We start from the raw sequence: 12,862 nt of genomic DNA, 5'->3' as shown, positions 1-12,862 counted from the left end.
AACTGGACTGCTCTGGACCCCAAGGATTTTTCCAAATGATTGTTTACTATAGGATTGGTGCTCCTCTTGCACATATGTTTCTGTAGCATCTAGACAACATCGTTGGCATCAAAATGCCAACCTTCCCCCCCCCCCATTTAATTCACATTCACATTCACCCTTCCTAGAGGAAAATCCAGTTTCTTACTGTTGTTGTGGCCAATGGCCCATTTGCGAATTAAGCCCCCATCAGGAAGCACCCTGGGAGATGGAACCAGGTTCATATCTTGCCTCTGCCATGAACTTAGATGAGCTGTAATCCTATGTATAACCTGGTGAGCATCTATGTGGTTTACTTCTCAGTATAGGATTGCTCTGTTTGTGGCCTTAAGCAAATCACTTCCTCTCAGCCTGAGTTCTCCACCTGCTGTATGGGCATACTAACTGACCTTACAGGGCTATTGCAAGAACATAAATAAAAATAACAGAACAACCCTAACCATGTCTACTCAGAAACAAATGGAATGGAATTTCACTAGGCCTGCTTGCAGATAAGTGGGTTTAAGACTGCAGCCTCTGTGAATGTGTGTGAAGTGCTTTGACCAGTCTAGAAGTACATTCCCGTGCATCTAAGGCCACATTTACCTGGGAGTAAGCCACAGGGAATTCAATAAGACTTACTCTGAACAGACATGGTTAGGATTGTGCTGTTAAGTCTCAGTGCACTTAGCAGAACTTCTGCATAAACCTACGGAGGCCTGTCTAAAAATGCTGTATACGTGCAACGTATTATTATGGAAAATCAAGAGTCAGAAGGGATGCCTAGTTAATCCCTCTGTAGCGTCAAGATTCTCCAGACATTAATTCTGATAGATGCTGACCTGGTCTCTTTTTAAAGCTTCTTTTTAAATTAAATTAAAATAATCCCAGCCTTTCCATGGGGATTGTTGTTCTAAAATCCAAGACGCCTCTGTTTCTGTTTCTCCCTTTTAAAAGCAGAGCTTTCCTTCATTCTCAAAAGTTCAGACCGTTATAGAACAAATAAATGCTCCTTTGTAAAAAAAAATCACCACTTCACGGCAGTCATGAGGGATGCAGTATTTGGAACAAGAGGACCTATAAAATGCATCTTTACCTCAGAAAGCTAAAATAAGGCAGACTATATAAACCAGTTAATTCAATTTGTCTCTCATCCTGTGAAGAAAGAGTAATAAATTTCCTCAGCTCAGCTAGTCACCGGTTGGGAATGCAAAAACACACTCTCTAATCAAGGAGAAGGATTTCCGGCAACAGTCACAAACAACTTGGGTGTATAAAAGCATCAACACATCTGGGCTTTCTGGATCGAGTTGTCTCTATCTTGGGCAAGTAGTAGCTTGACATTACCTCCTTTCCACAATTCCTCAGCTACCAAGTCAATTTCAAGCTGGCAGAGGTCAGATACCCAGTGCAAGTTCTGATGGACGGCCTGGGCTAGCTTTGGCCTTGGCTCAGCACAGTTGTACCTGTGCATTTTAAAAGTGATTTTGTTCCTTAATAATATAGCCCTCGACATTCTCTTCCTATACTTTTCTCAAACAACCTGGTCCTTCACTTGGACCCGAGAAAGATAGCAGCAATCATGTACGCACTTACTTGAGACCAAGTCCTATCAAAGCGAGTGCAGCAATGAGCAGCAAGAAGCCAGCTCTGTCACCACTTTGAAGGGAATCAAAAAATTATCTTTCTCTATTCGGAGAATTGCTACTTACTAAGTGGTGTAAACAATGAGTAACTTTACCAAAGCCAGGTATGAATGAAAAAGCCAAAACCCCACTATTGATAGTCTGTATTCAGTAATGGAACATTACAACCCCACACATGTCTACTTAGAAGTAAGTTCAATGGGTTCTTACTCCCAGTGAGTATAGGATTGCAGCCTAAATGAAGAGAGGGTCCATAAGATTTGCCTGTTTTATTTGAATTATAGAAACACAATTTTGTTTGAGGATTTGGCCTTTGTTCAGGCTTAAATTTCCAAAGAACTGAAAAAGGAGACACAAATGATAACAGTTTCTTTGGCTTCAAGTGTTTTAAAATAAATAACTCCAAGCACGGACAAACCCACACACAATTAAACAAGGTTTTTTTAATTTAATTCTAAATAAAAGAGATAAGAAATAATAAATCTTCAATAAAATATATAAAATTGTACAAGGCATCCCTTTCAAAGGGATTTTAATATGCTGGGGGTGAAAGGGTAGAACTGAGCTAATGGATAAGGTTCACAACACAGCTTGTAGCGGGGCAAAAACAAAACAAAACTCCAAAACAAATCGTGTGGCCCTTTTTCTTTTATAAACATGCCAAAAATACATCTTTGAGAAGTCCTGTCTTCAACAGTCTGCATCCTCTATAGACACTTTACCATGAAGTTTAGCAATAGTAATAATAAAATAATTAGAATAATAAAAATGGGTTATTATAGTACCAAGTACACTAAACAGAACTCTTCCAGCCTGAAAACAATATTAAAAGCCTGGGAAGGTGAGTCCTGTATTTAGAGTCAGTGGCACTATGTAGTTCCCATAGGTTGGTTGGTTTGTCTGGATCTATGGGTGTTTCAAGAAACATTTAAGCACAAATTCATTTCTATAAGCTAATAATGGTTAAAACACAGAATATTGCAATAAAAACAAAACAACTTTGCAACACGGTTTTGATAGTCTCTCTGCACATGAATGCAGACATGTACACACACACACGCACACACACACACACACACACACACACTTCTGAAAAGCAACACCTCTTTTCTTCATACCTCTATTTTGTTCCCCCTCCTGATATCGTTCCAAAAGTCAAGTACTTGACTGTAAGTGGCAATTCTGAAGCAAACCAGGGGAGAACGGGATCAGGACAGAACTCTTCTCAAGCTCTTGGCCTGCCTTCTTGGCCACTGCATACATACAAACCCCTTATTTGATGTCTTATAAGCAAGAATAAACTGCAGACTAAGGATGAATAAAATTATCATTGGCATTAATCCTTTGCATAGTAGGTCCCTTTATCTGGATCAATCCCATTTATTCCAACGGAACTACTCTAGGTCAAATATTTGCAGACTGCCTTGCTGGATGGCCCAGCCTTCTGCATTCAAGATACTCCAACTGCCTAGACTGCAACATAGAACCCAACCGGAAATGCAGAAACTAACTCCTTGCCTCTACTTGAAAGTCTGCTTTTATTTCCAAAGTTGGTCTTAGAAATAAAATCCACGTTTATATCTAAATTTCCCCCACCAAGTCAAACAACACATGGGAACGTACCTACAGCCACATTTAAATGCGGAGTAAGCGCCGCTGAACAGAGTGGGACTTACTTCTGAGTAAACATGCATAGGATCAAGCTGCAGCTTTCTCGCCTTAAAGAATGAACTGCTCCTATTTTGAAAAACAAAACGTGGTTTGACACCCCACTGCAAACATCGCGGGGAAACAGAAATGCTGTGAAAATGCATGATTTAAGTATTGATTCCTTTCCCGCCCCACCCCCATGTGCAGTATATAAACAAACTATATTACTTTAAGCATGTATGTTAAAAAAAACCCAACCCTTCTCTTTCAGGATCAGATTCTAAGTGTTGAGATCACACCTGGCTGGTTCCCCAGCCTGCAGAATACAGGCTCTGCTTATTGTTTCAAACTCCTATAAACTTGATAAGGCACATACAAACATGCAGAAAAATGACCAGTAATTGGCTTTTGTACTGCACTCTTGAACTGGGCAAGATCCACCAGAAAGTCTCTGATTGCGCCGCTGCTTTGCTTTCTGATCTTCTTACGATAAATGGTACATGCTATATCCGACGGGAGTAGCATAGAGTCCTACAGGTGGGATGGGAAGCACAGGTCTGTGAAAGGGATAAGATGCTCCATAGAGTGAGGCCGCCTGGATAGGGGAGTTGATGGGGAAAGGAAGGCTAAAGCCAGATGGCAACATGGGCTTGGCTGCCATTTTCAACTTCTCCAGCTCTGCTTCCTGCAGTCTCTTTGCCTTGGCCCTCCGGTTTTGGAACCAGATTTTGACCTGGGTCTCTGTGAGGTTCAGCGAGCTTGAAAACTCAGCCCTTTCGGCAATGGAGAGGTATTGCTTCTGGCGGAATTTGCGCTCCAAAGCCAACAGTTGGGAAGTGGTGAAAGGTGTCCGGGGCTTCCGGTTGGTCTTGTGCTTCCTCAGCGTACAGGCTGTGGGACTCAGGTGTCCTGGAAAGGAAAACAAAGATCAGTTACCAAAGCTGGGAACGGGGGGGGGGGGAGGAGTGGATGATCACTGCCAAAGGTTGCAGCAAAAGCAGCTTCCTCTCTCCTTTTCAGCGTATGGTAAAAGGTAAAGGGACCCCTGACCATTAGGTCCAGTTGTGGCCGATTCTGGGGTTGCGGCACTCATCTTGCTTTATTGGCAGAGGTAGCCAGTGTGCAGCTTCTGGGTCATGTGGCCAGCATGACTAAGCCGCTTCTGGCGAACCAGAGCAGCGCACGGAAACGCTGTTTACCTTCCCGCTGGAGCGGTACCTATTTATCTACTTGCACGTGATGTGCTTTCAAACTGCTAGGTTGGCAGGAGCAGGGACCGAAGAACGGGAGCTCACCCCGTCACGGGGATTCGAACCGCCGACCTTCTGATCGGCAAGTCCTAGGCTCTCTGGTTTAACCCACAGCGCCACCCGCATTCCTTCAGCATATGAATGGGATATAAATGATAATAGCAGTACAATCCTAGCCATGTCTACTCAGAGGCAAGTCCTGTTTAAATCAATGGCTCTGGCTCTTACGTACATGGGGCGAGGGCCACATGCTAATAGTTTTTTAAAATTATGATGACGATGGTAACAAGCAGAATAGTCCATTACTGGCTGCACAAAGGCAACCAGGCCCAATTGTACCGCCCACCCCGCAGACATCAAAACACTAAGATAAGACAGTTGGCTTAAGAAGAATGCATGAGATTGTTTATGTGAGGGCAAATATGAAAGAAAGCAGAACACAGGAAATTCTGACACACCAAGAAGGACCCCCTTTTTAAAATGGAAGATGGGAATGATACGTTAAACTTTAAAAGGGATAGCCTATATTTCTGCTTATAATGTGGATGTTTGCAATCTGGCTGTAGCAGACACATGTTGTTCTGTGAAACTACTGTGCCCCCTATTTAAAAAATCTGATGCGGGATCAAAGCAATGAGCCACCTATTACATTTCTTTGTATGCTTTAAATCAGGCATGTCCAACTTTCAAGAGACTGATCTACTCCCACTATAAAAAAACTGGTGGTGATCTACCCATTGGATTGACCAAAGTTGTTGAGTTTTTTGGGATAAATCTAAGATTTTTGGGGGGAGGCACCTGAAGATCACAATCTACCTGTTGGCCATCCCTGCTTTAATTCATCTACACAATATATCCTAGTTCAGTTGTTCTTTTTTGAAGAGGGTTCTTTTTGTCTTCCTTGTTTGAAACCTTCAGAAGCTCAGCTAATGTAATGAAGACAGTACACAGGGATTCCCCCCCCCAAAAAAAAATAGTAGCCTGTTTGGAAACTATCCTAGTTATTTTGCACATCACCTAGCAGCAGATTTGGGTCTGCTATCAGGCATACACTTGACAGGAAGCCACACTTGATTGCAGGTGCCTGAGGAGTCTACATGTACAATATAAGCATTTGTCATATTCACATCTTACGTTTTAAATTGTATGCTTAAAACATCTTGGGTGTACAGATAGAAAACAGAATAGAATACTCCTGATCTATTCCCCTCACTCAGTGAGGATCTTAGAATCCACCAAGCAAGTTTTAAACATATTTTAAAAGGGTTATTGCATGCTCTGCTATGCCCCACTCCTTGCACCAGTAGGAATGCAATGGGTATTTATTTCTGTAATTGCCAATAGATGGTTAAGGGTTCCCAAAAACCAATTATTTAGTAATAGCAACAGCCACTTTCCCCATCTGCTGAAATAAGAAAACTAAAGAGGAGTAGACTTTTGCGTGAAAGGACTGTAAGCTCTGTTCTTGTACTGAAAACAAATCCCTGAGCCCAGATTGTTCTTTAATTCTAATTGTATGTCCTTAGCACTTGGTTCTGGCCGGCAGATCTAGTGAAAAACAAAGGAGATCCGATAAGCTCACGTCTGCTGTAAGGGATACAGAGATTTAAGGTGAGCAGATGGAGGACTGTGAAGGTACACAAGTCTCATATCCTTAACAACAGTCAACATGGCAACAATGTTGGCTCCAGTGTTCCCGAATGCTATAGGATGCGATTACAGTAATATTACAGCCCACCTGCATCCCCATATCACTGCCAGGCCTTTGCAGAACCTCATGGAGAGCTTTAACGAAAAATCTACTGCAAAGATACCATCTTACTGAAACAAGACTGTTGCCAAAACAGCTGGTCACCCTTCTTTTGTGCAACAATGCCCTCTATGTATGGTATCCTAGCGAAGAGTCCTACAAAAAGTCTAGGGCATCTGAAAACCTCTGGTCAGAAAATCAGGTGCATAACCTGCCCCAATGCGCTCATCTTAGTAAGATCTGGAGAATCAAGAACTTCTAGGGGCCCTTACTGAAGTGGGAAGTGGAACGTGTTACTAAAGGAAAGAGTTAGTAGTTGGCTCTGGATTTTTTGATTTTTTAAAGTTTCATAAAGGATAGAAATAAATGCATCCCCAGTCACTAGTTGTTATGATTTATCCAGCATGAATTACATATTTTATCAGAAAGTTTAGCTGAAGCTTTGCCTGAGGACACGGGAGTCGGACAAGGTTCCCCCCCCCCCTGTAACTGCGCTAATTGCCAAGCCTTTCATTGAAATCAATGGTAGACTTGTGATCTGGGAGCAAAGTCTTGACGGTTCTCCCCACCACCACCATTTTAGATCTCTGTATTCTAAGCCAGCAACAAAAAATGTAAAAGGAAGTCGACACACTGACTCAACATGTACTTTTTATGACATATGCTTATACACACACACACACACACACACACATATATATATATATGCAAACATCTGTAGCTAATACAGGCAGTGGAATTTGTTTCATATCTTGTTCCATTACAACCCAAAGCCTGTAATTTACATAGTAATAGTCCCGACTCTTTTTAAAGCATAATTTACATTTCAGTAGCAGGACTTTCAGGGCTCAGCAAGGCTATGAGAAAAGCAAGGGAAAGGCATAAATAGGAATTGCCATCATCAGGATCCTAAGACTGTATTCGACATGAAATTAGCATATACTGTTATTGGGACTTGCAAGTACTTGTGATGAACATCACAATCCTAAAGAGACCACTTGCAAATTTACAGTATAATTCTATGTTCACTAAGCACTTTCCAATGGGACTTACTCTTTAATAAGCTTGTTTAGGATTGCAGGCTTTAGAATTTCAGAATAGTTTTGTGGGAAATATTGGTTTAAGAGGCAACTGCTGTCTAGAATAGAAGTAAACCTAAGATTGTTTAAATAGCTGGCACATTTCAGAATAAATGGTACTATTGTCACAGTAAGGATTTGGAAGGGATAATGTTTTGTTTCTGATTTTTTTCTCTTTTTTTGGTTTTTTTTAAAGGAGGTGATTTTTTTTTAGGGGGTGAAAAATACAGTAAAGTTGAGCTTGGATATGCATTTATGTGTCAGGAAGCCCCATTTAAATCAATGGGGTTGATTCCTAAGTGTGTGCATGCATGCAGAGAATGGGTAGAGAGAGTAACTTCACTCACAGCTTTATCCCATGCTTATGTTAGGATCGTGCTGTAAATTAAGTTTTACCCAGTGATTTGTAGCATGGTATTTAGGAATGACATTCATCGTTTACATAATGCAACAAGTGGGTTGTTATTGGAACATATTAAGAGAAGCATTCCGTCTTTCCCAAGCCCGCACTAATTAAAGCACATGTTGATTTGCTAATAACTGTCACACATATTTGTAGTTGAACAAAGATCATACAGTAATTAGAAGGCTTATTTTCTATAGGCACAACTAGATATTGCTCAGGAAAACAATACGCTCTCCTGAAGTTCAGGAATTGCTTTTTTGCAAACCGCATAATCTCTTTAAGGTGCCATGAAAACAAGTTTCAGTGTCTCCCAGGATAATTATTCAGTTATACAGGAGCACGGAGTTTCATGGAAGCGTAGCCCCAAATTAGTGTGCATAGGATTGCAGCTTTAATAAAGGAGGTTCTGTTAGGCTTGTATCCTTGGATCTAGATGTGAAGAAGGGCAGATTAAATGCCATTTGTTTTAAGTGGTAACAGGGAAAGCGCAGCTTTTCAATCTGATAATATTTGGAAAAATACTTTTCCAGATAATGGGTGCTCTTAACTTTTGCCTTTAACAGGAACTTTCAAAATACAGTATTACAGCTGCTGCATCAAGGGGGAGATGCCTATACTAAAATCTATGTAATTATAATCAAAAATGATCTCCTAACTATGCATACTGTCTGTACACCTAGAAAACCTTAATCAATTTCCCCTTTATTTCTGATGAATGTCCCCACTCCTCCTTGTCATGTGGTGCAACAGTTTCAAAGATATTGAGAATCTACAATGTTAACTTTACTATCAGCATACCCCTATACATTTATACAGGAATATATCATATTTTGTACTATAATATCTTATTTGTGCATTTTTTAAAACCCGCCATTCCTATTTCCTCTCCTTTTACTATTTTCTTGAAGTGACTTTCATTTTATTTTATTATCCAGGAAAGCTATACTCTCACTAGATAACTCCTATTTTTAATGCGGAAAATAAACAAGATTTGGAGTCAACAAGACCTGAGACACTGTCTAAAGCAATTTAGTAATTTTCTTTATAGATGCTATCCACTATTCAGAAAGCTCCTCTGGGATTTTTTTCACTCCCTTAACTTTTCTTCAGTCAGAAACGCATTCCATTGAAATTTCCATTAAAATCAGATGAACTATAACTTTTAAATGAAGTTGTCTTAAGATGGGAGTTGGATTCTTTTGATGAGTGTTCTCTTAACCCAAGTTGGCTTCATGTCCTGAAACCCAAAGGCAGGCAAAAGCACCACAGAAATGAAATAATTCTGTGGAAAGCTATAAACAAATACACTGAAATTCCAGTGGATACTTAAATATGCTTCATTTTGATAAAACAAACCCACACTCACAAAACCCTTTGCCAGCTATTCATTTTTAGAATTACAAACAGTTTCTGATTGCTTAGGGAAACTGGTAAGAAGTCTGTGGCTGCAATCCTAACGCTACTTAACTGGGGATAAACTCCATAATAGCAAGTCCTGCTGAATTCAGATTGGACACGGTTAGGCTTGCACTATCAATAATGATGCTATTCAGATTTAGAATAAACCACAATTTTCTGGCCTTGGGGTGGCCGTGGTTAGTGTGTAATCCTATGCCAGTTTACTTGGGAGTTAAGTCTCACTTAACTCAGTGAGAATGACCTCTGAGCAAAGGTGTGTAGGATGAGGTAACAAAGCAAGGGAACGCAGAAAAGAAAAAGCTAGGCCTTGATGGCCTTTGGGGGGAACTTTACCAAATGCAAGCGGAGAAAAATCGGTATAGAAACAGAGATGATGAGAACAACTCTTCCTTGCCACCCATTTCCCACCATCTGGGGGGAAAATATAGCAACTTGTACTTACTTAGCTGGAAGTAATCTGCATTAAAAGAAAGTGTGCGGTGGAAGTATTCAACACATTTGTTCTGGTACAAGTTTTTTGTGGGAGAGATCCCACTTTGTGGTGGATGAAATGAACTCTGGCCTATGAAAGCAAATGCCACAACAGACATTTAAGGTTCCATCAGGTTCTTTGTTCGTATTTCTATTAGTGGAATTTATTTCCAAATAAGCAGACTTGTAACCAGAGTATCAATTTACTATTTTTCTGCTGCATACAAAATGTTTTCCGAGAGAGGAACAGCTTCTGGGGGGAAATACAGGTGTTACTATCACCACAGTTACCCCTTTAGCATTAAAAGAAACACAGTACCTTCCATTATCAACACCACCACCCCAATATCCAAAGAATGAGATGAAGCAGAGGTGGGTTGCGATAAGGACAGATGTGTGCATGCACTTGCACAACAGTATCAAGAACTCTGTTATGAGCGTAAAGAGAAAATCGTAGAAAATGAAATAAAGATGGATCAAAGGCATTAAGAAAAGCCATGGTTGGGGGCGAGGGAGGAAGCCACACTTTTCAGACTCCAAACAGATTTCAGAACGTTTGCGGCAAGACTGACAAACAGAATAAAAGATCAAGATGAAAAAATATTTAAGGGAGATTGGAAATGTTTTGTTGACTGTATTTGGAAAATCACTGTAAGCATATTAAAAAGGTAACAGTAGCAGAGTAAATTCAGCAGTAACCACTATTGAGATATAAAACTGAGAAAATGAAAACATAGGGATTAATTAGAATATGTAATGGAAAAGAAGATAAGTGAACCATGGAAAGGATGGGGGAAAGTCAAAACTAAATGTGTAATTGGTATTTGGGTTATTATCAACTGTTTTAATGGCAAAAATTATAAATATAATAATAATAATAATAATAATAATAATAATAATAATAATAATAATAAACAGGTTTCAGAACATTGGGAAACTGTCCAGAAATCTGTCCTAGGAAACTAGTGCTCCAAAACAATGTGGTTTGCAGAAACCTTCTTAAGCGAAGAGACTTTTGAAATCCAAAGCGATGGGCGATGCTGTCACGGAGCGCATTTCCTCACAGCCTGGAAACTGCCGTCCAGGTTCAATGGAGCTGGCAGTTCTCGACTAGTGAGGAAGAAACAAGAAGGTTGATCTTTCCCGCTTCTATCTTCCCCATTTATTCTGTCCCTGGGCTAAGTTTGGAGGCCCTACATGTGCCCCATTGAGAGAGGCGCGCAGTTAAGCGTAAAGAGAGAAAGCCCGAGGTGCGCGGAGGAGCCGGAGGCTGCCTGCTCCGGTTGTTGCAGGTGCACCAGGAAAGGCAACCGAGGGAGATTAGAAGAAACCACCGTCGATTCCCCGCCTTGCCTACCGAGAAGACAGCGTGGGGGGGGGGGTGAACTACTGCAAAAATTAAAATGACTGAACTAGGCGAGAGTCACTGAAAAGGCGTCGCGACAGAAAGGAGAGATTCGACTGCGATCCATCATCCTGGGGGATGGGGGGAAACAGCCTAGACGCGGTAGCGCAAGACCATCTCCCTCTTGCCAACGGCAGCTGGAAGGAGGCATGACTAATGCGGCGAGGAGAGGGTCGCTGGCGCTGGAACAGCCGGCTCTCGATGCGTCTCGGCCGCCGGAGGTTTTTTTGGACAGTTCCGGACGGGTCCAGCCTAAGGAAGCGGGGAAGATCGCGGCGGGAGCGCGCGGAATTCTTTGGTCATTCTTCCGTTCCTTACTGTACATGCAAACCAAATGAAGGCTTGGCCGCAAAAGCTGGCTATGGGGTTGAAAGGGCTCCCTCCTTGTTCACTGGAATCGGGCTTTCTGCTTCGCCCTGCAAAAGTGCCTTCCCTATGTTGAGGGATCCGGCGCAGCGCCTCGCTCCCCTCCTGCTGCTGCTGCCCCAAAAGTTCGGCTCTGGCGGGAGCTCAGACGGCGGCGAAGCGGCTGGTCCCTCGACGGCCGGAGAAAGAGTCCTGCTAACTATTTCCTCCCCTCTCCCCACACCCCCTCCATCCCACACCCCCCGAGGGATGTTTTCCCTCGCAACCCTCCCGACCCCGACTTCCCTGGCGAGGGAGACAAGAAGACTCACTTGGGGGAGGGGAGTATCTGCCGGCCTCCGGGATCCACGACGAGCCGTCCTCGGAGTTCTCGGATTTAACCGACGACGTCTCGAAGGTTTTTGTAAGCCCCCCGGGGCTGGCCGCTTCCCTGGCGCCGTGACCCGGCAAGAGCAGGTTCCTGGAAGTGCCCAAGCCCGCCCCGTCGAGGCCGCCGCCGCCGCCGCCCGTCTCGCGAGGGGGCTTCTTGTCGGACATGAGCGCCTCGACGCTGAAAGGCAAGCTGGACACCTTGACGGGGCGCCGCTCCTCGGGCCCGGCGGCGGCGGCGGGGCCCTCCTCGTCGGACGAGAACACCTCCTTCGCCTTCGACGGAGAAGACATCGCGGCGCAGCTTCGCGACGATCCCCGCCTCGAGAGCTGCTGCTGCTGCTGCTGCTGCTGCCGCCCGGCGTCCCCTTCGGCGGCTGCTGCTGCTGCTGCTGCTGCTCCTCGGTCTCCCGACCCCTCGATCTCTCGCGCTCGCTCCCGGACGCACTAGCTCGGCTCGCCGCAGCCCCGAATCAGCCGAGCAACTTTTTTTCCTCCCCTTTTTTGGGAGACTTCTGGCCGTTTCCTCCTCTGGGAAGTTGAGTAAGCGCGGCTCGGCCAATGGGAGGCGCCTCCCGGCCGTGACGTCACGCGCTGACTCACGCCATTGGCTCCGGACGGGTCGGAGCGGAGGAGGTTTTTTTTCCCCTCCCCTCCCCCGCACTCTGCCTTCCTTTTAAATAAATTAGAAGTTAATGACACGGGCAGCGAGCGGAGCTGTGTGATTAGGAAGCTTTCCAGCGCTGTAACTTTGCCAAAACAGGAAAGTCAGCGGAGTAATTAGGGCCGATGATACGAAGAGGAAGCTCGGAGAGGGCAGATCCCACCCCCATCCTGCTCGCTCGCTCTCCTGCTTTCCCGAAAGCGAAATCTTGCCGGCCAGCAAGAGTCCTGGCCGGTGAGCCCTGGCAACCCAAAGCTCAAGCGCGCACCGAGGCCCTGCGAAGGTCATCGACTTCTTATATAATACTCAGATTCTCCCGAAATAAAATACCAATGAATGCCCCCCGCGGGCCATCTTGCCTGTTCCAGG

At 43.6% G+C, this 12,862-nt stretch overlaps 1 protein-coding gene across 1 annotated transcript; it reads right to left on the bottom strand.

Annotated features, from left to right (window-relative positions):
• Positions 1 to 2,092: 2,092 nt before the first annotated feature.
• Positions 2,093 to 12,138, bottom strand: MSX2 (msh homeobox 2). The gene is made up of 2 exons (XM_079964893.1): positions 11,772 to 12,138; positions 2,093 to 4,223 (listed from the first exon to the last, which is right to left on the bottom strand). Exons 1-2 carry the CDS (start codon positions 12,121 to 12,123, stop codon positions 3,799 to 3,801), a joined length of 777 nt encoding a protein of 258 aa, XP_079821019.1. The 5' UTR covers positions 12,124 to 12,138; the 3' UTR covers positions 2,093 to 3,798.
• Between the last annotated feature and the right edge of the window lie 724 nt (positions 12,139 to 12,862).

Source organism: Podarcis cretensis, assembly GCF_951804945.1.
Source record: "Podarcis cretensis genome assembly, chromosome: 2".
Taxonomy (NCBI): Eukaryota; Metazoa; Chordata; class Lepidosauria; order Squamata; family Lacertidae; genus Podarcis; species Podarcis cretensis.
This window is presented reverse-complemented; position numbering and strand designations above follow the sequence as displayed.